Raw genomic sequence first — 27,968 nt, 5'->3', positions numbered from 1 at the left:
AGCAGTAACTTGTGACTTTTAAAACAGTTGGTAGTTGTGACTTGGCTCATTTGAATTATACACGAGTATTTAAGAATAAAATAGAACATAGACAAATTGTTTTTTTTATGTTTTATTAGTGAGGGTAAAATTGCAATTTTTACATCTTCACAAAACTGCTGGTATTAACACAGAAAACAACAACAAAAATAGTTATATCCTTTTTAAAATGCTAACTATTTGAAAAGCCCAGCAAGACCACATGCACAGGAGAAAAAAAAATATTCAGAAAATGATGTTCCATCAAATTCACTTAAAACATGTTTCCTGAGCAAAACATGAGAAATGGATGTGGTTGAATCAGGCAGATTTAGTAAAAAAAAAAAAAAAAAACAGTCACTTTTAAGTGTGACTTATGGCTCTTGGCACAGTACTACTAAGGCAAAAGAGGAGGGGAACACATAAAAGTGCTGCAAACACTGAACATGATATACCAAATTATGCAAACCTCTTAAGTGAGCCAGGAAATGTGAATTATAATAATAATAATAACAAGTTAAGGTGTCAGTAGACCAACATAGTGCATCGTTAAAATGGAGGACAAAAGCATTGAAACATAAGTTCCTCAATAGGTTACAGTAACTTGGACAAAAATACATTTTTAGTATGGCGACAAAAAAAAAAACATGCAAATATGGCCAAGATCCCATGCATTGCAATCATGGCACAAATAAAAATAATTTAGTCAAACTATTTATAAAACTAACATGACAAATGAAACAGTGACCAAATGCCAGCACCCTTTTATACACAATGTAACAGCATGATGTCCTCAATGTAATCTTGATGGACTGGTTTCCCCTTGAAGGTTCCCCAGGGTCCTCTACATGAGTCCAGGTTCGTCTTGAGGCACGGTGGGTGGGTGGGTGTGTGGGTGGTAGGATGTTGCAACCTTGCAACTTAATGGCAGCAGTTTACTTCAGTGTGTCTATTGGCATCAGCAGGCATCCTTGGTTTGACTTGGCATCTTGCACATCATCAAGATCTGCTTCAAGGCTTTCTGGACGTCCTCGTCCATCTGACCCTAAAGTGAAAAGCAAAGGTGAAGCAATGGGACTATAAACTTGAAGTGGATGTTGGGTAAACAAGGTGAGACAACTTAGTACAGGGGTCTCAAACATGCGGCCCGCAGGCCAAATGTGGCCCGCAGGACACTAGTTTGAGGCCCCCACCTTGATATGAAAGTTTAATGTTAGTGCGGCCCGTGCAAGTTTGATATGGATGATATATGGTATCATGTACCCAGAAAAATATATTACATTTGATTAATGTTCATGTTAAAGGTTAAATAACTGTTAATAGTTATCCTCCCTATCCGTGTGGAAGTGGTAAGTTTTTGGCTATTTAAGTTTAAAGGAAATAACTTGAAGGCTACCGTTTAGGTCACTAGCGCTCTAGTTTGAGACTTAGCATGTGTCTCAAGACCCTGCAGTTGCGCAATATGTAAATAAAAAGAGTATAAATGTGACTATAGTCGTGTTTTGTCATGTCTACAGGGCTCTAATAATGCTTTGTTAATTTTAATCTGAAAAAAATAATTTGTCTACCCACCAACTATATGTGTTTTCTTAAGTTTTTTTTATTTGCCATTTTATTATTATTATATTTATTTATTACTGAGTGGTTTTCTTTATTCTTGATTTGTTCATTTATTTTTCATCTTATTTTGTGTAGAAAAATAAAAAGTAGGATATTTGAAAACAGTGGAATGTTTTATCAGAGCTTTTATTGTAGAAAATCGGAACCAAAGCACTGAAAAAGTTTGTATATTTTTCTGTTTTTAATAAATGCGTTTTTTTGTTTGTTTTTTTTTTGTTTTTTTGGAAAACCTGATGCGGCCCAGCCTTGCCCGGACCCTAGCTCCAGTGGCCCCCAGGTAAATTGAGTTTGAGACCCCTGACTTAGTACCTGGACAGCGTAGAGGAGATGCATCCTGTAGACTGACACGATCTCATGGTGCTGCTTCTTTGCCTCCTATAATGAACAAAACAAGTATCTTTTAAAGCTTACAAGGTCAAAAACTACAAAAAACAGGTAAATCTTACTGCGAGTTGGTACTGCAGTTGTTTGACTTGCTGCTGCATGGTCTCCAGCTGCTGGTTCTGCTGCTGCCTTTTGGATGGAGAGCCTGAGCTGTAGGAGAGCTGCGATAGGCTGTTTAAGGCATCCTTCAGTTTTCCGACTTCTCGCGACAGATCGTCTATCTGGTGAAGGAAGAAGGAGATGTGTTTGGTCTTACTTTGGTCCTGCAGAGAGGAGCCTTTTTTTTTTAGCGAAGCGACAAGGGACTGACCCGCTTGTTCTTCTCTCGCTCAGAGGCCACGTGGTTCTCCACCAGCTGTTTGAGTTGACACACCGCATCCTGGGACTCGGCTAACCTGGAAGTCAGGCTCTGGTTGTCTTTCTCTGTTGACGTCAGCTGCTCCTGCAGGGCCTCGCGCTCTGCTCGATTGTCCCGCGCCTTTTTTTGGACAGATTTTTTTAAAAAGAAAAGATGCAAATGGCGGCACGGCGGTCGAGTGGTTAGCGTGCAGACCTAACAGCTAGGAGCCCACGGTTCAATTCCACCCTTGGCCATCTCTGTGTGGAGTTTGCATGTTCTCCCCGTGCATGCATGGGTTTTCTCCGGGTACTCCGGTTTCCTCCCACATTCCAAAAACATGCTAGGTTAATTAGCGACTCCAAATTGTCCATAGGTATGAACGTGAGTGTGAATGGTTGTTTGTCTATATGTGCCCTGTGATTGGCTGGCCACCAGTCCAGGGTGTACCCCGCCTCTCGCCCCAAGACAGCTGGGATAGGCTCCAGCACCCCCGCGACCCTCGTGAGGAAAAAGCGGCAGAAAATGAATGAATATTATTAGAGTCCTCTATACATAAAATAACACCCCCATAGTCACCTTACCCGTACTGCCCAACATAGTAAACATAATAAGAGTCATTTCATCCATGAATAGGGCGGCGCAGCGGTTGAGTGGGAGGGCGCAGACCTCACAGCTAGGGGACCAGGGTTCAATGCCACCCTCGGCCATCTCGTGTGGAGTTTGCATGTTGAATTTGCAGGTATGAATGTATGAGTGTGAATGGTTGTTTGTCTATATGTGCCCTGTGATTGGCTGGCCACCAGTCCAGGGTGTACCCCGCCTCTCGCCCCAAGACAGCTGGGATAGTTCTCCAGCACCCCCAGTGAGGAAAAAGCGGTAGAAAATGAATGATTTTCACCAATGCCTGCAATGTGCTTCTGCTACCACTGGATGGCAGTAAAAACACTACACTACTGGATCTTAATTCTTACAGCTTGAGGAGCACCCTTATGTTCCCGCACCGGCTCCTCACCTTCTGCCAGGCATCAGCAGCCTCCAGCGCCATCTCATCCTGCTTCCTGAGGGCCTCCTGGAGGAGCTGCGTCAGGTGGTTCACCTCGCCTTCCAGCTGCTCTCGCATTTTCTTGTGCTCCTCCTCAGAAATGGAGTCCTCCGATGTGGTATGCTTCTCCAGTCTTGAGGCCAACAACAAGAACATGGTTACACGCAGTTCTTTTTTTTTTTCTCTTGGTTTCTCCGGTAGCGCTCACCTCTTCTGCAGAGTGTCCAGTTGCAAGGTTTTTTGGTGGAGCTGCTCCTTAAGGGCTTCCGATTGGGCCTCCAGCTCTTTAATGGCGTTCCCAAGAGATGACATCACCTGCGTGTGGTCGGCAAGGGCGATGGAGCTCTGCGCTTGAACCTCGGCTTCCAGTCTCAGCTGTGAGATCTCCTCCAGAGCTTCAGAGTGCTTTTTCTCGATGTCGACCGCCAGCGTCTGTAGCTCCTCCAGCCTGCTCTTCATCATCATCATCTCCTCCTCCTCTTGTGAGGGAGGCGATGTCGGTTGGCTGCCGTCGGCCAGCTGCTTCTGCGCTGCGCCGAGCTGCGCTCGGGTTTCGCTGTAGGAGTGTGACAGCTCCATTAGGCGGCGCTGGAGGCCACAAATGATCTCGTTGAGTTCAGTCTTCATTTCCTCAAAGTCCTTGGCGGCGGCCTCCACCGGTACGGTTCCTTGCAGAGCCTCCTAGCCAACACAGATCAATGCATTCATTGATTAATCCTAGATTAATTCAATTATAACTGAATTTAGAATTCCATAAAAGTGTGTAGTAAATAATGCAATTCCCGACCTGGAGCATGATAATCTCCTCCTGCGCTTCCTTGTATAGCTCCTCCATCTCAGCATTCCTCTCCTCCTTCTCCCTCGCGTTCCGTCTCTCCTCCTCCACCCTCCTTAGCGCCTCCTCCATCTCTCTGACTCGTTGCGCAGCCTCCTCGTGCTCTGAGCCCACGTGCATGAGCTGCGCCCTCAGCTGTTTCACCTCCTGCTCCAACGAGGATGTTCCAGGACCTCCCGTTCCCGTTGCGTGCGCTCTCAGCTCCTCCACCTCCTCAACAGCGTGGTGATATCTCTCCTGCGTGTCGGTGAGCTTGGCCTGCAGCTCCGCCAGGCTCTCGATCAACTCTTCTTCCCTTCCTTTTGCCCTTCCGTCATCCTCCCCTCGTTCTCCGCTCCGCTCAGGTTTCAACTGAGCCTGAAGCGAGCGGTTTTCCTTTCTGGTTTCCAGCAGCTTCACTTGGACGTTCTCGAGCGCTTGTCGTAACAGGCGGATCTCCTCATGGCTCCCCCCTATCGCTTCTTTCTCCAACAGTGCGTCCTCCCGCGCTGCGTGGGCGGCGGAAGGTACGGCGGTGGCTAGCTCTAATTCATCCTGTATGGAATGGAAGGAGGAGTTGGAGGCCATGCTGTCGGGACGGCTGGTGTCCTTCAGCTCCTCGGTTCCTTGGAGAGATGGATGTTTCTGTGTTCAAGAAACAGCTTATTATTAATCACAAAGAACCACATTTAATTTAATTTCCATCTAAGTCAGCTTTTTCCAGTTTCATGTAAATTACAAATAGAGACGTTCAAAAGGCGCTTTGATACACTTGCCACTAGGTGTCAGTAATCTTATAATGTTCGGTGAGACACACAAGCACCAGACCTGACCACTTGGGGCGAGAGGGGTGGGGTACACCCTGGACTGATTGCTGGCCAATCACAGGGCACATATAGACAAACAACCATTCACACTCACATTCATACCTGTGGACAATTTGGAGTTGCTAATTAACCTAGCATGTTTTTGGAATGTGGGAGGAAACCAGAGTACCCGGAGAAAACCCACGCATGCACGGGGAGAACATGCAAACTCCACACAGAGATGGCCGAGGGTGGCATTGAACCCTGGTCTCCTAGCTGTGAGGTCTGCGCGCTAACCACTCGACCGCCGTGCCGCCCTCTTCATGGATGAAATTACTCTTATTATGTTTACTATGTTGGGCAGTACGAGTAAGGTGACTATAGGGGTGTTATTTTATGTTAAGGACTCTAATAATGTTCATTAATTCATTCATTTTCTGCCGCTTTTTCCTCACGAGGGTCGTGGGGGTTGCTGGAGCCTATCCCAGCTGTCTTGGGGCGAGAGGCGGGGTACACCCTTGACTGGTCGCCAGTCAATCACAGGGCACATATAGACAAACAACCATTCACACTCACATTCATACCTATGGACAATTTGGAGTGGCCAATTAACCTAGCATGTTTTTGGAATGTGGGAGGAAACCGGAGAACCCGGAACATGCAAACTCCACACAGAGATGCCCGAGGGTGGAATTGAACCCTGGTCTACTCTAATAATGTAAAAACATATCAAAATATCTCTTAATTGCGCTACCAAGCTACATCAGGATTATTTGATACATTTGTAGTTTTTTTTTTTACTTTCCATGCTAATTAATGACCGTACATTCATGAAGGAGTACTTCCGTTACTAATTCTGTTTCCGCCTGCCATAAACCGAGGCATGTATAGCTGAGCCAAGTCGGCACCGTGCAGTGGAAAAGTGTTTACCTTAAATTTGCTGGCCAGCTGCTGGTTTTCTAAAGTCAGAGCGGTGATCTTGGCTTGCAGGGCCGAAACAAGAGCGGAATATGATGGCGCTGTAAAGCTGGGCTCAACCTGCAATGCATATTATCGTCATTATACCATCCTGTACGAAGACACTGGAGCAGGCATGAACTCCGGACCACTCAGAAGCCAGTGGAAAAAAAAACAGGTCCTGACATGTAAGGTTTGGTTAGACCTCCAAGAATGCTGAACCAGCTTAGCTCATAACAGATGTCGCGTGGCACTAAACTTTGTTTTAAACTTATATAAAAGGAATATGATGAGCATTTTATATATTTTTTTACATTGCTACGAACACAAATTAGAACATTTTACTTAATGTAAATGTAAACAAAAATACTGACTGAATAAACTACGTTTTCTATAATACACCAATGTTGTGTTGCCTTAATCACCTTGGGATCCGGTTCAGGACAAGCCGCCGTGTTCCTCGAGTTCTCCGACGTGTCCAGCAACATGCTTGTCTGGTTGTTGTGCAGCCGCTCAAACTCCTCTTCAACTTCATCCTCCTTCCACACGAGAACAAAGGGGGGAGGGAGTCAAGGGGTGGCGAGAACGTGGGAGTGGAGGAAAAGATAGTAAAAGGCTATTTGTACATTATGCATATAGACTTTATGCCATATATGTACTTCTATCAGTCTTGCAGTACTTTAACATTATTTCCTATGGGAAGAATTGTTTCTAAATTACACCAACTAGCTGACTTTCGCCGTATGATTGATGATGTCATGTTTTGCTCGTTACCTTACAGTTGAACCTCTTTGGAGTGTCACTTTTATTGGATGAAGGCGTCACAGACACTGAAGGTGAAGAAGGACCAGACTTCTGCAGGACAGGACAAAGTTGAAAGTAAGTTCTCATTTTTTACTTGTACGGGAAACAAATCCAAAACCACAAAATTCCCCTAAAAGCTTGTCTTGACTGAAATGAATGTATTTTTGCTAAACGTGTATTAATATGACAGAGTGCAGCACATGGACACAAGCAAGGACATAAACAGAAGACATGCATTTACAGTACCTGCAGTGGGCTAAGAGGAGGTGGAGGTGCTTTTCGTTTTTTGGGAGTTGTGATCCGCTCATCGCCTAGCTTAGCTACTTCATCATGCTATAAAGGATGGGGGGAAAAGAAGAAGGAGGAGAGGGGGTGTCGGCAGAGAGCGAAGAGAGAAGTGGATTCAGTGGTGGTTAGTTCAAGGAGATTCGATCATTGAGGGCGAAGAATTGTCCTCTAATCACAACTATTAGCACAGAAGACGGTTCATATGGAAACATCAATAAAGCTGTTATGATTCAAACCGCAGACCTCACAGCTAGGAGACCAGGGTTCAATTCCACCCTCGGCCATCTCTGTGTGGAGTATGCATGTTCTCCCCGTGCACGCGTGGGTTTTCTGCGGGTACTCCAGTTTCCTCCCACATTCCAAAAACATGCTAGGTTAATTGTCCAAATTGTCCATAGGTATGAATGTGAGTGTGAATGGTTGTTTGTCTATATGTGCCCTGTGATTGGCTGGCGACCAGTCCAGGGTGTACCCCGCCTCTTGCCCCAAGACAGCTGGGATAGGCTCCAGCACCCCCACGACCCTCGTGAGGAAAAAGCGGCAGAAAATGAATGAATGAATGAACATTATTAGAGTCCTCTATACATAAAATAACACCCCTATAGTCAACCCAAGCGTTTTGTGCTACCATGTTTCCTCAAATAGTGTCTAATAGTGTATAATTGTTTTGTGTAGATAACTAGCCTAAGCTAAAGCAGTGCTTCTCTAATAGTGGGGCCGTGCCCCCTTGGAGGGGACTCTTGAATATGCTTGTATGCATATATTTCAAATCAGAGGCGCATGAAAACATTTCTGTGCGGGAAAAAAATGTGTAATATAATAATAATAATTCAGAAGCACTAGGCTAAAGTAAAGTTAAACTACCAGGCTCAAGGCTAGACTGTGACATTTAGCTTGTTAGCTTCCGTGGCCGCGGGTGAATAATGGCAACTGAAGAGAGAGACGGGGAGGGTTAGGGGGCTCAAATCTTATCTAGTAATTAGTCACTTTTATTGCAAATGATCCAAAATGGCATGAAAAATGCATTTAAATAAAGTTGTAATTGTGTTTCTTACCGCAGGACTTCTAGGAGACTTGGTATCTGCAAAGTGTGTGATAGGAAAAATCATTACAAAAAAAGCTAAGGTATAATACATCCAAAAGGTGATATGACATAATATCCCCAACAGATGGCAGTGTTGAGTCTGTAGTCAGACTAAAAAAGAGCTATTCTACTATTCTGCAACACAAGTGGTCGTCTTTATTGATTGCTTTATTGATCCTGCGCGTGTTTGTCTCACCAGAGAGCTGCCTGGTCAGGGCGGCGCTGAGAGCGGCTTTGACCTCACAGCTGGTAGACACTTTGGCATAGTGTGCGACGTCGTGGCCTTGTGCGTCCACTGCGCTTAGGAGTGCCCCGTGCTCAACCAGAACCTCGATGACAGGCACCACATTGGATTCCGTGGCGAGCATGAGAGCAGTCCTGCAACATTGTCGCTGTTACACTACATTTTTTTTGTCCTTGTTGTGTCCTCAATTATGTTTGCTGTCTACCTGCCGCTGTTGTCAGAAATGCTGATTTCAGCACCGCTGTCCAGCAAAGCGCTGCACACCTCAGCGTAGCCACGTCTGGCTGCCAGAAGCAGAGGGGTGTGGCCATCCTTTGGGGAAACAGCAGTAGTAGTAGTACCATTAGTTGGCTATAGAAATACTGCATAACTCATGTGGAGTGACATCAGGACATGGACTTAGACACGAATGGTATTTTCAGTGACTGTGTGGTGAGAGAAATCCCAGACCCGTGTGAAAAAGCACAACACAACAGTTAGCAAAGCTGGGAGAGTGTACAGTTCTGTGGGATTTATTGCTAAGAGCCTGGCAGCTGCATGAGTGTATTTATCTCCAGGAATGGCAGATCTTAACCCCATGCGTGACCTTTAACCTTAGCCTTATATGTGCTAAATGCACAACAAACCTCTTACTGTGAGCTGGGGGGATGTTTGAAGGCCGTATGCATGCATGCATGAGTTGAAACGTGCCAAATAGTGAAACAGTGTGGTTTATTCTTAATGATAAAGCTCATCCTTGTTATCTGATGTGTATTTATTGAAAGACATGTGAGAATGCCCTGTGTGCACATGCGGATGATTGTAGCTAGGAATGTAAATAACATAGACAGACAAGCACTAAACGCCATCCAATCGGATGAAACCACAACCACGGTAAGCACCACTGCAACAGGGACCACATGTCTGCGGCTTGAGAGTGCAGTTCTCACAGTACATGGACCCCTCTGTTTATTAGTACATGTTATATGTTGTATAAGTGATGCAAGCATATTACTCATCATCACAGAAGCCCATGCCTTTATATTATACATTTCTCATATAGTTTCTGAGGTATTTAATTCCATGCAAGACGGTACGTACTGTATCTTTAAGGTTGATGGGGCTTTTCAGTTCACACAGAAACTGGACAGTCTGGATCTTTCCGCCGAGAGCTGCGTATGAAATAAAACTGGCAATAAATGATCAGCATTCCAAAGTTATTGTGGAAGGATTACACCATTGACGTTCTCTTTTGTTTCCTTCACCGAGCAGCCCAAATTCATTAAGAGATGATGCAAGAGCCGCAGCACTTTCATGAATCACTCTGTGCCGCACTTTAAATCATGAACTGGATAGTGACCGGGACACTTACCGGCGTGATGCAAAGCGGTCCTCCCCGAGCCGTCAACCGCATCAACTGGACATTTAGCCTGGAGGACCAATAGGTGGATTTGTAAAAGAGTATTTAAACATGCAATGGATGTTTGTGCGTGCATCTCCGTTACCTGAAGAAGCTTTTTGCAACACTCCACGTGATTGTTCTTGGCTGCCACATGTAACGGAATCAAACCTGGACATAAATTAAACAAAATGTCAATATGGGTGCGTAATTGCTGCATACGAAGGACTAATAATTTGACTAGTAAGATACGATGTACTACATACTACTATGTACAGACAGTACCTGAAGCATCAGCAACTGTAGGGTCAGCGCCATGTGCCAAGAGGACCGATAAACAATCAGTCTGACCACGTGAAGCTGCTAAATGGAGACTGGAAGACAAAGCACATAGATGATGTACAGAAGAGAAACAGGACTGTACCATTAGTTAGTTATTGGACGGACAGAGCGGATATAACCATTGGATGAGGGTATATATACATTCTGAGAAAAGGGGGATGGTGAATAAATCCCGCCAGCTGCATTTTTATCCAGATTTGCACCAGATTTTGCACCCCATATGCCGTCTCTCTTACTAGCAAACCAGACAACACAATGGCAATCGATACAAAAACTCTCAGGAGACGCCTCTAAATAGTGTCTAAAAATATAGCATACTTTAAAAAGACAATAGTAGTGGTGCATTAGGCCACCTACCTAAAAGGGGAAAATTGCCCTTGGTCTAAATGGTGCACATCTGTGAATGTGAATCTGAGTTCAAACGACAATCAATTGAAACGCTCTCTAGTTCACTGAGCAAATGGCACACATGCAGGGGTGCTCACACTCATTCAATCATTCATTCATTCATTCATTTTGTACCGCTTATCCTGGGGGTTGCGGGGGTGCTGGAGCCTATCCCAGCTGTCTTGGGGCGAGAGGCGGGGTACACCCTGGACTGGTCTCCAGCCAATCACAGGGCACATATGGACAAACAACCATTCACACTTACATTCATACCTATGGACAATTTGGAGTCGTCAATTAACCTAGGATTTTTTGGAATGTCGGAGGAAACCGGAGTACCCGGAGATAACCCACGCATGCACGGGGAGAACATGCAAACTCCATACAGAGATGGCCGAGGTTGGAATTGAACTCGGGTCTCCTAGCTGTGCTCAAACTCGGCCACTTTCAAAATCAGAATATACTGTATATATTTATAAATATGAGTATTTATGTTATAATTTAACTGGCAAGTCTAAATTATGAGTGTGAATGGTTGTTTGTCTATATGTGCCCTGTGATTGGCTGGCGACCAGTCCAGGTTGTACCCCGCCTCTTTCCCGAAGACAGCTGGGATAGGCTCCTAGCCAGGACTAAGCATTGCTGAAGATGGATGGAGTATTTATGTACATTGTACATACAGGCATACTCACAAGCAGCTGTCTTGTTTGTGACATTAAATTTCAATTATGCAAATTAGACTATGACAAATAGATTGCAGTCCCGTGTGTAACACTGTACATACCGCTGTGCCACATTCCTTTCAATCAGGTTTTTCATCACCATGGAAATGCCACGACTCGCCCTTTGTGCATCTTGAAAAGACTGGACTACCACATTCAGTGTGACAAAGGCTACGGGTATCTTTTAAGTATGCGTCTGTTTTTGTGTGTGGAAAAAGCGCCTTACAAACAAGCTAAACAAACTCGTTGTGTGGTGAAAAGCTTTGACGTACTTCTCCCTGCATTGTAATGTCGTTGGCTGCTCAGCACAAGGAGGTCAGCAGGTGTTGTGTTGCAGGGGAAAGAAAGAGGTCATATTCGGTATTAACACCCAGCCTTTGCATGCTAGCACAATTTCTATCCTATGTGAAGAAATGAGGTGGCTCCATCCAAGGTGTCAACAAAGCATTTGCACGTTTTATTATTAGACCTGCTTCTTGATGGGTTCTTTCTTCTAGCTGTGCTATTATGATGGACTATAGAGAACGGTGATGAGAATCCTTACGCTGATTTCCCCTCGCTGTCAAGCTTGACGGCGCTGGCACCTTTCTTGGCGACGAGCGATGCCACCTTGTCCACCTCGCCATGCTCTACAGCTGCAAGCAGGCGCTCGTCGTTTTTGTTCCACTCGTTGACCTGAGGGAGAACATTTGGAGAAATGATTCCACAGCACCTGATTTATTCCACACAACGCATTCACCCACATTTGCGGTCGGATGTTTACACATAAAATGTTGCCAACGCTTAATCTGAGACATGTTTCTCAGAGGGAGGGAATTTTTCGTTGGCTTGGCTGGAGCACGCAGAAAACTTTTGGTACTCATACGTGATGTCCAATTAGGACACACACATCAACGTGCATGGACACAATTGTTATACGGTCGGCAGGCTGTGAAGTCAAATATTGGAACACTTAAAGCATGAGATCACCCTGAGAGAACCCTGGAGTGCTTGGAGGGAATAAAGGTGATCCCTAATATGTAAAAATAGAGGATTACATCCATGCATGCGGTGGTTTGGGAATGGCTGCATTGACTTCTTGCATGCAAGTGTGCATATGAGGATACAGTCGAGGATTAAATGTGACCCCATAGCCTAGTGACCTGTACTATAATTGTGTTGTGAACCCTTTGACTGCATAAACTGTCGACTGTGTTCGGAACGCAGTATGCCAACATAGAAATAGATGACCAGTGAAAATAGCCTGAATGGCAAAGGGCCCAAATGCAATCACTGGGGATGCATTTTGCACAGCGGGTGGAAAATTGGCAGTAAAACCCCCTCGAGTGTCATTGAAAGAGATAGAATGACAACCCAGCACTGTACAACACACCAGTGTCAGCGCCAGCTAACGAAGAAATGAAATGAATGTTGGGGGAAAAAATGTAAGAAATGCTGACTTGATCCTTGCCGGCCGTCTTGTTCTAGTAAGTCGATCCTACAAACACATACACACGACTTAAAAGCTGTACGACGCTATTTCCAAGGAAATGTAAGATGAGCCACGGTGAAAATAACAGACTTTATATTAAGACACTGACAAGGGTCACAGAGAGAATATATAATGCTGCCAGGTGTTCCACCAGGTGTGATGGACATGCTATCGCCATTACAATCAAAGCTAATAGGAGCCATAAGACACCAAAGACACCAAGATGGTAGGTTACCATGTTGGCTTGGAAGTTTTTTTTGCCAACATTTTCCGATGTTTAGTTCAGGAGGGAGTCGGCGAGTGCTGAGCGGTTTGCCGGGGAAATACTTCCGCATACATTTTATTCATTTCATGTCAATTTTTGCAATATTCCGCACCTGTAGAATGAATCCTTAAGATCTGGGGTGGCGAAACGTTTTGACTCATGAGCAATATTGGGTTAATCCATCTATACTGTATATAGTTGCCATCAAACAAAATGACAAAACGGTTAAAACATGATAGGTTAACTGTCCAAGTTAATGATATTTCTATGTTTTTAATTTGTATTTGCACACAAAGAGGTGATGATGCAACTCCACATTAGAAGAGATCATGTTTGATGCATATAGGTTAATTGGCCACTCCAAATTGTCCATAGGTATGAATGTGAGTGTGAATGGTTGTTTGTCTATATGTGCCCTGGGATTGGCTGGCCACCAGTCCAGGGTGTACCCCACCTCTTGCCCGTAGACAGCTGGGATAGGCTCCAGCACCCCTGCGACCCTCGTGAGGATAAGCGGAGAAAATGAATGAATGAATGAATGAATAAGCTACAGATTGAAATCTGATTGCATTGTCGACTACAGTTTCAGGGTTAAATGCCATGTGAGCCAGATTAAGACGCTTGGCGGGCCTGATGGGGGCCGCGTGCTGCAGTTTGCTCAACCCTGCTTGTGATAAACATATCAGACATGTTTTTTTTGGAACTTAAAAGCAATATTGTCACAAAAATGTTGCTCAGTTTCCAAATTGCACAACCATTTCACTAGCAAAACTAAACTCATGTGTTATACTGTACAGCAGCATAAAACCACACATGGATACCAGAGCAGCTATTTGTCATTTTCAGTAAGAAAGACACTCTTCTTCATCCTTCAATAACTGCCTTGCTGGCAACCATTTCATTGTTTCCCTTCAAAGGCTGTTACCTCATGTGAACCTAAAATTCCTCTCCCCAATAAATACTACCATATGTTTCCCGATCGAGTAGAAATATTTAAGTATATCTCATTTCTATGTCTGCTGTCGTTAATCACATTGACTTGTAAAACAGACAAACCGGTCTGACAACAAATGCACCATTTTGTATTGACTTTCTCAGAAGTAATTACATCGGCTCACACTCCATACATGACGGGAACCAAATACTGCTTCATGTGCAGTTGATTTGTCGTTTTTCACTGTTTTACGATTAAAAAGGAAAGTCAAGTCAAGTAACTTTTTTATCCGAGTTTAATTGTAAAAAACGGCACGTCATGATTGTTTTTTTTTTTTCTTGCGTCACCAAATTTTGTTTGAACTTGGCTCGAGTTGAAAGATATTCTCCTGAGCAGTAATCAGTTTTGGTAAATGTGCTCATGAGAATTAGGCTACACGCACGTCTCCATGCACAAAATAGGGCAACATTATATTAGTTGCTGACAGGTAATAATTGATTGTTGTTGATTGTGGTGAACAGTGTTATACAGGAGAGCATTGGAGAAGACAGTACTGTTGATGTTAGTATTAGAGCAAATAAAGTCAAATATATCTGCATAAAGCAGATATATTCTGCATAAAGCAGATATATTTGGGGGAAAGACTCCAGCTTTGTTAAAATGGTTAAACAAAAGTGAAAGGCCGTCAGGATGACGCAGCACAACGTTGATACCGTTACACGACATTGTCACGGACAGGTTTAAGTGGAGCGGAATGCGCTGCTCCACTTTCAGGCCCGTCTAGTGTCGTCGCGGGGAGGCTGATTAAATAATCATGCGCTTTTGCAAGCATGAGTCCGCCTCTGCAAAAAGTGAACAAAGTGGTACAACACAGAAATAACGTGCTACTTCAGTGTAGTCGGGATATTACAATGTCCAAAACAAAGGCCTTTTCTTTTTCTTATTCTAATTTCCCTCTCCTTTGCACCGGCAGTGCGTCAGGGAACACTAACCTTGCAATGATACTGTAAACGTCATTCTTCCTCTGTGTGTGTAACTAGGAAATGAAGTGCTCCTCGCTTCCCGTCTAACTTCGGGTAGGAGTTTCAGAACCCACCTAGGGTCCTCGCTGAGTCTTTCAGTTGCCTTTTGGGTGCGGACACTGTTGTAGCCCTGTTTTAGCCACACGCTCATTAAGACACACTGACAGTTTGCTGATAACACTAAGAGTTTCCTGTTTGTCCAGGCCAGAGGCTGGCGACATGGAGACAAGAGAGCAAAAGAGGTAGGGAAGCAAGGAAGGAAGAGACAAATTGGAAAAGGAATGCAGAGAGATAAAAAGACACATAGTAAAAAAATAAATATACCCTGAGGTGTTTTTTTTTTTTTTACCTCTAACTTCAAATGTTCACAGTGTTACCGCAGGTTTATATTAAATTCCAAAGAAAACACACACTGGCCAAGTGGCCACGGATGTTTGTTTGCCTACTGGTTTTTGCTCAAACATGTCCGCTAAGAGGGATTTGTCTTTCTTTGAACTTCCTCCACTCCATGAAGGAAAAACAAACAGCGACCTGAAAACTGTACTTCCTACATCACATAAAGTGCTTTTTTTATGGCCAGTGAGCTGAAGTTTACTTACCAAAGATCTCCTTCTAAATATAAGTTAAGCTGTTTTTGTTGATGTAAGGATAAAGAGGTGTCGAGGTGGAACAGGTAGGGATCTATGGAGCTTATTGATTTAGTTCCACAAGCTGTAGAAGTGCTCTACTACATTTCCAGAGGTTAGATTTGACTTGTTTTGTTTCTTCACCGATTGATGAATGGACTACATCTGGCAACTCATGTGACTGAAAACATTTTCCCAAGAAATTGAACAAAAACAGGACTCTGCAAGTATGCCAGATACTGTGACAGTGATACTGTTAAAACTTTTGTATATAAATCTAGCCTGGAACCGCTCCAGATTGTTGCGGGAGCCCGTCTCATACCATATAGTGGTGTGTCGGTCATGAACGAATGGCTCTAAAGAACTAGATCTTTTTTGTGAAACGGAATGAACGAGGTCACTGCCCCTAAAATACCCGTTTAGTCTGTTCAGTGGAGAGTCAGTTCACCATTCCTTTTGCAGGGTGGGACTATCCGCCCTGCAAAAAGACAGAGAGATTGACCAACACTGTCGGTGACCTCGTTCATTCCGTTCACAAAAAAGAACTAGTTATTTTGACTCGTTCATTGTTGCGCAGTTGACTCGGAACGAACGTGAACATGAGTGAACAAACTGACTCGACACGGCTGACCGGGTCTATGCACAGCCGGAGATCACAGCCTGACAACCAATTGACCGAAATTACTGAAATGAACGGATCTTTTTACTGCATTAAGTAATGATCCAGTTCACAGAAATGAACGGATTTGCCCACCACTATAAACATCCTGTGTAATCCCACGACTTGTACACGGGCCTCGCCAAACCATTTAAACCTGTAAAATGGTATAATGTTGATCGATGTTCACAGAGTGAATACTGAAAAGGGGTAGAGAATGGCGAATGCAGTAAAGTGGAGGCGTGTCTCTAATGCTTTGCTGTGATTGGTGAATATAAAGTGAAGTGGGGTACAAGAAGGAAATCAAATCAAAACAAAATCGCACAAAAAGCACTATTTTGAGTTATTTTTCCGTTCACTCATGCTTTGACGGATCCATATCTATATAACTATATCTGTATCTATAATTTCTAATTATATATGATAGCTTTTTTTTTTTACACATAATAAGCCGCTACAACTTTTGATATAGATAAAGGCAGCTTAATGTCAACTGACAAAGGGATGTTTATAATGTGTCTGACCCACACAACCTTGTTGTAACGGGCACGCCTTATTGTAAGGAGTTTCCTGCACAATATTAACAATATATAAATGATTACTTACTACACAATGTTGTGTGCATCCAGCTTTATGTTCTGGAGCAGACTAACAGTAACTGTCTTTGTTTGACGACGTGTGAGATGGACAGGAAGGCAGATGACAGCATGGCTGCAACAACAGAAGAATAAAAGGAAAAGAAAGACAAGAGATTTGATGCGTTTACAATATCTCTGGCCTTTGATCAGCCGTGGGCCGTAACGCCAAAGTCCTTATCTGCAACAAAGCAGATGTCCTCAAATACACTCAAACAATACATGTCTTATTTTTTCAGTGCAGGGACAATAGAGCTTACTCCACTTCATTGGGCAAACAGACATGAACATAAGACAAACACACACACATTGTGGTTTACTGGAATCTTAATCCAGAGGCTCGTAATGGCTAATAATGATCTGCACTCCACATGTAGGAATGAAAACAATAACATCTGTCCAAACACCACATGTATGCAGACAATTTTTAACACAATATAACCTTAAATACTGTGAATTTGCAAAGTAGTTTTGTGGTGTTCTACACAAAAACATTCACTATTTTTAAGTGGTGCAACTCTTGGAAAGTCTATTTTGCAGATTCATTCATTCATTTTCTACCGCTTTTTCCTCACGAGGGTCGCGGGGGTGCTGGAGCCTATCCCAGCTGTCTTCGGGCGAGAGGTGGGGTACACCTTGGACTGGTGGCCAGCCAATCACAGGGCACATATAGACAAACAACCATTCACACTCACATTCATACCTATGGACAATTTGGAGTCGCCAATTAACCTAGCATGTTTTTGGAATGTGGGAGGAAACCGGAGTACCTGGAGAAAACCCACGCATGCACGGGGAGAACATGCAAACTCCACACAGAGATGGCAGAGGGTGGAATTGAACCCTGGTCTCCTAGCTGTGAGGTCTGCGCGCTAACCACTAGATCGCCGTGCCGCCCTTATTTTGCAGATGTTAAGCAGATATTATAATCCTGCCATGTTTCTCATTGTGTTTCTGTAACGCTATGATTTGTAACAATAGATTTGACAAAAAAAGAGAAGTTTAAAAAAGGAAAATTCTAGCAGATGTCCAGCACAGAGGCTGCAAATCAAGGCCTCTTTGGGTTGAAAATAGTTGTCACGCAACACTTCCTTAGGATACAAATAGCCCTTCTCACCCTATAAATAAAACACTGCTAAACTTGGGAATGAATGAAGCAGCTTCATTAAGGAGTACCACGAATGAAACAAAGTGTGTCCACCTAGAAAAAAAGCAGTCACAGGCTTCATTTGGCTGGTAAATCTGTCATTTCAAAATCGGCAAAGCATAAAACAACAAATCAAAGGTGAACTGAGACTAACCCTCACGTCATCCACCTCCTGGACTGATACATTGTCCCACTAAGTCAGGACCTTCCAAGCTAAACAATCGGAAAATGAAAGCAAGGAACTTGACTGTTTGTTCGATTCCTGTAAGGGACTATTCTCATTTTCCTCGACACGATCATTATTACTTTCATTTATGATCCTTGTGGCATCGTTTTGGCTTCAAGTTTTGCCGTCAGTCTTCTGGCTATCTTGTGAGTTTAGCATATCTCGCTGTATGACTTCATAATGTCCGACTTGTGAGTCATGCTTGTGCAATTAAACTTTGTCCAAGACCAGTAGAAACATGGACAGACATATTGCGTAACCAAAACGGGCATGATTTATTGATTCAATTACAAATAGGGCAATAGTTTCTTGCCTAAAAAGTTATGGTTAGCCAATATCCTCTTTAATCCCGCGAAACTGACGAATCAGAGCAATGTATTTATTCATCACAATGACACGGTCATGTTAACACAGCAACACAAAATTCTGCCATCAGATAATGCTGGGTTTGTTGTGACAGTCACAGTTGCTTTCAACACAACAGGACAGTAAAAGCGACACTCGGATTGAACCATCACAGAACAGGATATGGTTTCACACAGTCGCAGTCCCGAGCTGGGACAAAACTCTCACCCAGCCAAATGGACCATAATTCACACTAACAGCATAGCACATTTGGCTAGGTGTCATAGAATGACTGGAATGTAATTGCTTCTTTCAGTTTTTTTTTTAACTCATTCAATACTAAAGATTGTTGTTCTACACATATCATGTTTATTATTATAATGAACTTTTTCATAATGTGGTTTCTAGCAGCATGTTTGGGTTCACATGTACAGGCGATAAGGAGTAACTGGACGAGAGATCCCCTTTCCAGCTTTAATTGGATCCATGTTTATACCCTAAGATATTTTGCTGCTGCTACTGACTTCTGTTGCATTTGAAAGAAGTTTTCTTTTATAAAAATACATTAAGGCAAAGGGAGCATGGTGGCGATTATTAGCAAACTCGCTGTAACGATCAGCACAAACTCAGGCTGAGTAGCACTAATTGTGTGAATGCTGAAAGCATATTTCCACAGCATTTCAGTCCAGCTTCAGCTTCCGTGTTTCATTCTAAATTTCTATTTTCGCACCTTTTCAAAGTGTTTCAGTTTTGCATCATCTAGTGCAGGGGTCTCAAACTCAATTTACCTGGGGACCACCGGAGCTAGGTTCTGGGTGAAGCCGGGCCGCATCAGGTTTTCAAAAAAAAACCAAAACACATTTATTAAAAACTGGAAAAAAAATCAATAAAAAAAACTATCTTCAATGCTTTTGCTTCTGCTATACCCTACACTTTTTCAGTACTTTGGTTCCGGTTTTCCACACCAAAATATCTGATAAAACATTCCACTGTTCTCAAATATCTTAATTTTTATTTTTCTATACACAAAATAAGATAAAAAAAATAATAAACAAATTAAGAATAAACACAATAAATCAATCAATCAGTAATAAATAAGTAAAATAATAATAAATCAGCAAATAAGAAAAACATAAGAAACCACATACAGTTGGCAGAGAAATTATTTTTTTTCAGATTCAAATGTACAGTATTAACAGTTATTTAACCTTTAACATGACCATTAATGAAACTTAATAATTTTACCCAATTAGCAAGTTAGCATCGTACTCGGTTCCATCTGGGAGCAGCGTCGTAACTTTAACAACATGTTTGATGAGATGCTTTATCTTGACGTGTATTTTCCATTTTATTCCAAATCATTTCCTGCATTTATTTGTACCCAGCGTCATAAGCCTTTAGCTTCATTGCTAATCCAAAGCAAAACAGGGCGGGGTAACAGGGTAGGGTAACAGTATGGGTGGGGTAAAATCATGTTAATTGTGTCCGGTGTGCACACAGCTTTAAGCTGTCATTTGAACATTAAACTTTGGTGGGCCGCATTTGGCCCACGGGCCGCGAGTTTGAGACCACTGATCTAGTGACTAATAACTCTGAAGGGGGGGTTGGGGGGGGCAGCTTGCTTTTGTCTGAATTAGGCTTTTTTTTATGCTGTCTCTTGCTCAGATTTGTCAACACAGACACCCACCCATCCTCCCCCAGATTAACAAAGATCTCTCCCTGAGGCTTTACTGTCACTCCCAGTATTAATACCCTTTTGCTGCAGTGGCCAGAATAAACTCAAACTGGCCAAATCAAGTCAGACAGGGCCAAATAAAACACACCCTACGAGAGAGAGGTGATTCAGCTGAATAAGAAATCATCTCCAGCTGAAGGATTTAGGCTCCATAAAGTTAGGGTCTAAATCTTAGATCCTAACTTAGATTTGATTTATGACGTCCATGTTTCCCAAAATCATATGTTAAAGCTGGTGCACAAAGCGTTCTTTAGAAATGTTTTCAGATGATCAGCATGTGACCGAGTGCCTTGGCTGCAGCCCCGCTTTATTTAACACAGCAGACACATTCCATTACGCCTCCTGATATGATAAGAAAGGTCTCCATTCCTGCAACATTTACACAGCTTAAATTAGATGATAGGCGTTCGTGGTGGAGCACAATTTCAGCCCCCAAAAATGATCTACAGCGTCATCCGGATTAATTTAGCGGCGGCATGGAACAGCTGTGCAGAGTGAGAGGAGACAGTGTAATCTGTGCATCAATTAGATAAGGGAGGGTGTGTGTGTCTACACTTGCATTGTAGATACAAAGTACATGGATGCTTACGTGTGTGTGTGTGTGTGTGTGTGTGTGTGTGTGGGTTAATCCTTCATCGTCTAGCAGCTGGGTGAGCAGTTTTAAGTAGTGACAATACTAAGGGCTGCGTGAAGCATCCATTGTCAACTACATAATACGCAGACAATACCAAGGCTGCATGATATTACTGGGAGAACGTGTGTGTGTGTGTGTGTGTGCATAATAGCTAATTGTACATGGAATCAAAGGATACGAGACCGTGGCCTACTTCATTTTTGTATGCTGTTATTTCAGTAGCCAATCAAAAACAGTGTCAGTACTACAGATTGCTACTAGACCACTGGTAATTGCGCAATGTCAATGATATTGTTTCAATTGAATGTCTTTTTAATGATATTCCAACAGTTATGTGTGTCCTAATGAAGATGTATTCACAGACGCAGTTCCAAGTGCATATGGAAAACACCCTTATTTTGTTAACACAGACATCAGCGCTCTTATTTTGAAGGACGGTCACAGTGTTTTTTTGTGTTACATGTGTGGAGAATGAGTTTACTAGGACTAGTTGTGTTATAAAATAAATCACTGAGAACCCGCACGTTGTTATCGGACATTGTAAAATGTTAATGTCGTTGTGCAAACACAAGCACACGAGCGTGCTAAACTAAGCTAACGCCTGCTATCTTCCATTCACGCTCCATGTTTAGGTCGGGAGGGGGCTGTTTAGTGTTTGTATCTGCCACGATTAAGCCATCCGTCAGGGAAATCCTCCCCCCACACGACAAACTTCATTCACATGAGCATAACCACTCCAGCGTGCTAAACTACGCTAACCCCCTGCGAGGTTTTCTGCGGTGTTTATTGCCATTTCAACCTGATTTGGTCAGGAGCGGGCTGTTTAGTGTCATTCCTTCTCCTCACGACAACAACATTCATTCACATTACGTCCATTTCCACGGACATTTATATTTATAATTATCTATGACAGTCATATGAATAAAAGTTTTCAGTACATTCATTTTACTTTTGTTTTTTTCAAACTTTTTTTGGTGTCATGAGCACTTTAAAGCAACACACACACAAAGGTGTGTTCCCAAAAAGCACTCCAAGTTAGATTCCAATAAACACACTTCCAATACACTACTACAGTGGGATATAAAAATAACAGCAATATGGGACTTTAAATAACAGAAGAGGCAAATTAAGTGAAATAAATCTTTATAAAGGAGGAAATTAGGTTTGTTTTAAATAAAGGGCTGGCTTTGGGGGGGTGGAACATTCCTGTGTACACTGTCACTGACAAACAAAACCTAAAATAGAACCAAGGCGGTATTTTAATTCTATTGTGGTTGCTTCATGGTTACTATGAGGGGCAATGGAATGGCTTTTGGCTCTGAGGATTAAACAAGCTCTTTCCTCCATGACTTAATGATGGTCGTTTGTTTTAAAAGCATGCTGACAGATAAGCTAAATATGAAAAAAAATACTTTACATTGCTTCGTTTTATCGCAAAAAAACAAAAGGTCAACAATCAAAGTGTTAAATTGTAGGTGGGAGTGAAGGTCTGCAAAGGCACGTAGCATGGCTTCGTGTTTCTAAGCAACATTCAAATCCCCTGCTCATCTTTTTTCTTCTCTCAGCGCCGCCTACAACTGGCCGCCGGAGCTGATGGACACTGAGTAATGCAGTCAAAAAGCATCCACATCAGACATTGTACAACTCTTACTATTTCCCATATATTCCTTTATTTTTGGCAGTCCGCCACAAATAAATCAGGGACCGCCACAGATAGATTTGGGGTGACCTGTTAGCCGTTGTGCCGTCGCTCATGTAACATGTTATGATGGTGTGACTTTGCTTCCAAACACCTCATACATAACACCTCACAACTGACTTGCTCACATTTTGTAATGAATCTGTAAAATATGTACAATAATGTGCACATTATCTTTAAAATCAGCACACACATGCAACCCAGGAAACAACGTGGATGCCAATAATAGCCTGTGCATCTTAGCATGAGCTAAAGATAAAATAATGTCATACATTTCTTATAAAACAAACCAAAAAGGTCAGTTTTTCCCGTCCACACCTACATGTTTACATGGACGAGAGGTCAAAAATGTAAAATATCCGTATTTGCATGGTTGTGAAACACTGACTTAGTGTAATAACGGATTTTGGAGCTGGTAAAAGGTGAGGGTGGACAAGCCACGAGAGGCTTGCAGCTCAACCCTGAACGCGAAATTTTTTTCTGAACAATGGACGTCGTTGTTCTCCTCCCCACATAACAGGGTGAATTTTCAATGATTTACTTTCATTGGGCTGCATGCCCAGCCAACATCTCCGTCATTCATCTGAGCAACAAATACCATGAGCATTTGTCATGTATAGGGCCCAATTCACCAATTTATTTAAATGACTGATCCATGACTTCCTGTTTGTGATTGTTACATTAAGATTAAGATGAACTACTTCCATGAATCACGTGGCTGGCACGTGGCTGGCATAAAAATGGTCCTGAACATCGCTGTACTATGGAAAGAGCGGTGATTTATTTTCAGTATTTTCAGTCTCTACTCTTAAAGGGCCCCATATTATATAACTTTACTTTTCACCAAAAGTATGTCTCAGTGGTTCTACAATGGTGTATTAGAAGTGTGTTCTAGCCTAGATGCTGGAATTTAGATTACTAAGCCCTGCTGGGTATATGTTATATGGCGTGTCTGTAGCTTTAATGCTAATGAGCTGTGTGTGTCTCCACTCTAAAAAGCGCTATTGTAGTCTTTATCCTCTTGTTCCATATACACCGGAACTGGACTTGTGTGACATAATAGATGTCGTATATCACATACAATTATATTACATTAAGGAGTGGAACTAAAGGTGATATGGTGTCGTGAAAACTGTTCAAGTGCCATTTCTCATGGTTTGTGCTCATTGAAGTCAAGTTTCATAATGGGGTTCTTTGAATGACCCTTGCCGTGACTAAGTAAACGTGGAAAAGTACTCCTAAGATGACTCTTCTCGTATTGAACCGAATCTCATCACTTTTGGTCCATCACACACTGTAAACATCCTTCACTCCAATCCTCTACTGAAACTCTCTCTTAAGCCCTCATTAATCCAGGAACTTCCAGACTTTTCCTGTCTGGAGTTGGCCTCCGCTGTCATCACAGTGACAGCAGATGAGTCAGATGCATGTGGAGACGCCTCACTTCCTCTCTGTGTAACAATTTGTCAGGTAGGGACGTTCATCCTCCCCCCAAAAGATTGATTATTCATCTGCAGAATAAAAAAGTGTGCGACTGCACAATGGTGGCCTTTGCTGTGGTATATTCATAAGTGACTCGCTATAAATGAAAAAAAGTGTGGTTTCTGTGTGCACCGCTCTACACCATAAATCATGGCTTTGCCAACCTTGTCTCTCAACCGTGACCTCATTTTTCTAGAGGTGCTACCCTTCTCATGGCACCCACAATTAAAGCTGTCAAACCATGCCATGCCAAACCGAGCTTTTCCCATATGTTTTCCCTTTACAAATCATGCAGCAAAAGGGAGGCTAAATGGATTATGTGTATATTATGATTCAAAACTTTTTGGGTTTATTTGTTTTTCTTTGCAAAATATCAATCATTTGTGGAAGGAGAGTCTGTGTTACAAATCATCTACAGCTGCTTAAGACATACACAGTCCCGCTACACACTCACTGCTTAGTCACCAGCATGTGTTTTAGTACTTACATCAGTTTTCCTGAACTTGGCTTTAAGGCTCTTCATGTTCGGTCTAGTCCATGTAGTCTCTCACTCAGTCACGGCTGGAAGAAGGGGGAGGAAAACACAAATGTTGAAGCACTAATTTCTAGAGCATACTTTAAGTTACAGTTCATTTGGTAATGGATATATTGGGTCGAAGATACTGAAACAAAGTAGCATTACAGACAGAACTTGATTACGTAATTACACAATACCAAATAGATCACATATGCGGTGATGAAAGAAACTGAAATCAAAACACAAAACTATGTCCATTCATTCATTTTCTACCGCTTATCCTCACGAGGGTCGCGGGGGTGCTGGAGCCTATCCCAGCTGTCTTCGGGCGAGAGGCGGGGTACACCCTGGACTGGTCGCCAGCCAATCACAGGGCACATATAGACAAACAACCATTCACACTCACATTCATACCTATGGACAATTTGGAGTCGCCAATTAACCTAGCATGTTTTTGGAATGTGGGAGGAAACCGGAGTACCCGGAGAAAACCAAACCGGAGTACCAGGAGAAAACCCACGCATGCACGGGGAGAACATGCAAACTCCACACAGAGATGGCCGAGGGTGGAATTGAACCCTGGTCCTCCTAGCTGTGATTTTTAAATTAAATTATTAAATTAAATTCATTCATTCATTTTTTTACCATTTATCCTCACAAAGGTATGCCAGCTGTCTATTGGCAAGAGGCGGGGTACACCCTGGACTGGTCGCTAGCCAATCACAGGGCACATATAGACAAACAACCATTCACACTCACATTCATACCTATGGACAATTTGGAGTCGCCAATTAACCTAGCATGCATCAAACATGATCTCTTCTATTGTGGAGTTGCATCATCACTTCTCAAAATGTAAAAGACATTTAAATACAAATACAAATGAAAAACATAGAAATATCATTCTATCCCCCCACAGCCTTTGATTTTTTAGCATGCTGCCCTCAATGCAAAAAGTTTAAACACCCCCGGTGGAAGCAAAGCATATCAACATTGTGCCATATTCATTTTTTCATTCTTTATGCATAAACAGGGGCAAATGTGAGGTACCGTTCTGTTTCTCATCCCCCTTGCAAGGAACAGGCTAGTTTGAAACAAGACATACCGCAGGCAATTCCAATTTAAACCTCACTGCAAATGGGTTCCAGCTTTGTATGGCTTCCGATGCCGATGTTTTAAATCATCGCCGAACCCTCGAGGATGTCTGACTGCCTTAGTTCCTCCTAGCAAAGGCCTTTTTTCTTTCCATGGCCAACTTAACCTCAGCCGTGATTTACCTCCAAAAAATTCCGGTGAGCATTCCAGCCTTATAACGAGGCTACTTACTTCATTATGTTTTTTTGCAGGCTCTCCCGCAGCTGCTTGTATTTCAAGCATGCAAAGCAGTAGCTGTCTGTTCTCTGGAACATTCACTGTGTTTTCTACAGCAGCGACTCCCATCCAGGGGTGCAGGTACAGATCAAATATATATAGAACCTCTGAACCTGAAATGTTTGTCGAATAGCTTATCACTGTTTTCCAAAGTCAAAGCTGATATGTGTGAATATCTTGTTTTGGCTAAAACGCAAAGATAATAGGTCTTTAGGAGTTACATATTTAAATGAAAAAAACAATTTAAAAAAATAATGGCTGACCAAAATAGTTGTCGATTAATCGGGTAATCGATTATCCATCCATTTTCTATGCCACTTATCCTCATTAGGGTCACAGTGGTATGCTGGAGCCTATCCCAGCTGACTTTGGGTGGACTGGTGGCCAGCCAATCGCAGGGGTAATCGATTAACCATTGATTAATTATTGCAACTCTACTTATATGACAGCTGCAATTGCTGTTAGTTAATGGTAAGTGCTTTGATATGCTTTTCTAAGAATGTTATTAAAGTTAACGGTCAGTACACCATAGATCATTTTCATGTTTTATTATATAGTTGCTAACTTATTTTTACGCTTGCATGTTAAGAATGGCAAAATAGGTGGAACCTGGAACAGACTATTTCGATTTACATGATTTCCTATGGGAAAATTTGCTTTGAGGTTTGACTATTACTATTATTACTGTATATAAATTGTGCATATACATTTATACATGAATATTTACATAACCGGCAGACATGTAGGGTAAAAAAACATGCCATTTATGATGCACACAGTTCGCTAGTTAGTTAGTAAGTTAGTTAGGTTGCTGTGCAATGGCTTCTTGCATTGTGCCAGCTCCCATAGTGTCAATGAAGTGTTTCCCGTGCGTGTTAATGTGCTGCCGAGCAGTAAAGTACCCACAGCATCCAGAACGCCTCAGAACACCAGATTGCAGCAAAACTCTCGCCTTTCGAACGTTCTACTTGTCAAATGTTCTTACTTACTTGCCTCCGTTTTAACGTGAATCGCAGAACGGCTGGAACCTCTTTTGGGGAGGAAAAAAAAAGGCGGATTAGCCACCGAACCGGGTGGTGCTTTGAAAAGCGAGTCGTTGTTCTGCTGGGCTGCGAGTGGGAGGATGCAGAAAGGAGGAGAAAACAGTGTGGAGGGAACGACACACTGACCCAACTCTGCTAGCATACATTACAAACTTGTACTGTTCATGATGGACTCTCTCTCGCCCTCTCTCTCTCTCTCTCTCTTTCTCTCTCTCTCTCTCTCTCTGTCGCTCGACCAAACGCCATTCCAGTGTGACGTCACGGCTGCTGCTAATTCTCTGGTTGGGTGATACTGAATGTTATGCTATCGATCCGACGACATGCCAACAGTATTGCCGATACCGATACTAATATGGATACTGTTCACAAAAAATAATATTTAATTTCATGTTCAACATTTGCGACTGATTTTGTGATTTATGCCTTTATTTGTCGATAATCAGAATAAAACATGAGACAAATATTATTGGCAAAAAAAATATATTTTATCAGTTACTTTTGAACTATGCCGTCATATACAATACAACAATGTAATATTTTAAGGAAAATAAAATCAATAGTGTAAAATAAATGAATCCACCCATCCCATCTTCATCCAAATGTGTTAAGCTTTGGCCCCCAAACTAAATTTAAACAAAATTTAAATTTCAAACTATATAAAAATACAGTATAAACAACTTAATGATATACACAAGTGTAAAAAGAAGTTAACCACCAAAAAAAAGTCAATCACAGTAATTTCCCCATAGTCTCTTTTCCAGAATCATTCCTGGAAAAGGTTTCAGTCGTCCATTGTGTTTTTTTTACGTTTGCATAGCCAAAAGTAGACATCCATCCATCCATGTTCAGCACTGCAAACCCAGTATGAATGTTCCAGGAAAAGTACAACATACAAAGGTAGGCCAAATGTGGTTCCTACAAGAAGGCC

The 27,968-nt window shown here is 42.4% G+C and overlaps 1 protein-coding gene across 4 annotated transcripts; it reads right to left on the bottom strand.

The window, feature by feature from the left end:
• Positions 1-16: 16 nt before the first annotated feature.
• On the bottom strand, positions 17-27,212 carry rai14 (retinoic acid induced 14). 4 transcript variants are annotated; one of them, XM_058059519.2, is made up of 21 exons: positions 26,987-27,212; positions 24,597-24,670; positions 11,775-11,905; positions 10,065-10,153; positions 9,886-9,950; positions 9,753-9,810; positions 9,482-9,552; positions 8,607-8,713; positions 8,354-8,535; positions 8,129-8,154; positions 7,032-7,118; positions 6,756-6,836; positions 6,407-6,520; positions 5,955-6,062; positions 4,192-4,863; positions 3,613-4,085; positions 3,375-3,537; positions 2,333-2,500; positions 2,085-2,243; positions 1,948-2,013; positions 17-1,063 (listed from the first exon to the last, which is right to left on the bottom strand). In XM_058059519.2, exons 2-21 carry the CDS (start codon positions 24,630-24,632, stop codon positions 977-979), a joined length of 2,943 nt encoding a protein of 980 aa, XP_057915502.2. In that variant the 5' UTR covers positions 24,633-24,670; positions 26,987-27,212; the 3' UTR covers positions 17-976. The 4 variants fall into 4 exon arrangements, with proteins under 4 accessions (XP_057915502.2, XP_078650295.1, XP_078650296.1 ...); XM_078794169.1 differs by lacking the exon at positions 17-1,063 and having other exon boundaries at positions 1,264-2,013; XM_078794170.1 differs by lacking the exon at positions 17-1,063 and having other exon boundaries at positions 1,264-2,013; positions 26,991-27,212.
• Between the last annotated feature and the right edge of the window lie 756 nt (positions 27,213-27,968).

Source organism: Doryrhamphus excisus, linkage group LG10 (genome assembly GCF_037039965.1).
Source record: "Doryrhamphus excisus strain RoL-2023G ecotype Guam linkage group LG10, RoL_Dexc_Guam_v1.1, whole genome shotgun sequence".
Classification (NCBI taxonomy): Eukaryota; Metazoa; Chordata; class Actinopteri; order Syngnathiformes; family Syngnathidae; genus Doryrhamphus; species Doryrhamphus excisus.
The sequence above is the reverse complement of the archived record's forward strand: the minus strand, read 5'-3'. Positions and strand labels throughout refer to the sequence as shown.

Coding starts and splice junctions, on each gene's coding strand:
- rai14 (XM_078794169.1), bottom strand. CDS start 24,632: ATGAAGAGCCTTAAAGCCAAGTTCAGGAAAACTGAT. Junction 6,521..6,755: donor CAAAGAGGTTCAACTGTAAG/GTAACGAGCAAA, acceptor CTCGTGTGGAAG/GAGGATGAAGTTGAAGAGGA. Junction 4,086..4,191: donor AGGAGATTATCATGCTCCAG/GTCGGGAATTGC, acceptor TGTGTTGGCTAG/GAGGCTCTGCAAGGAACCGT.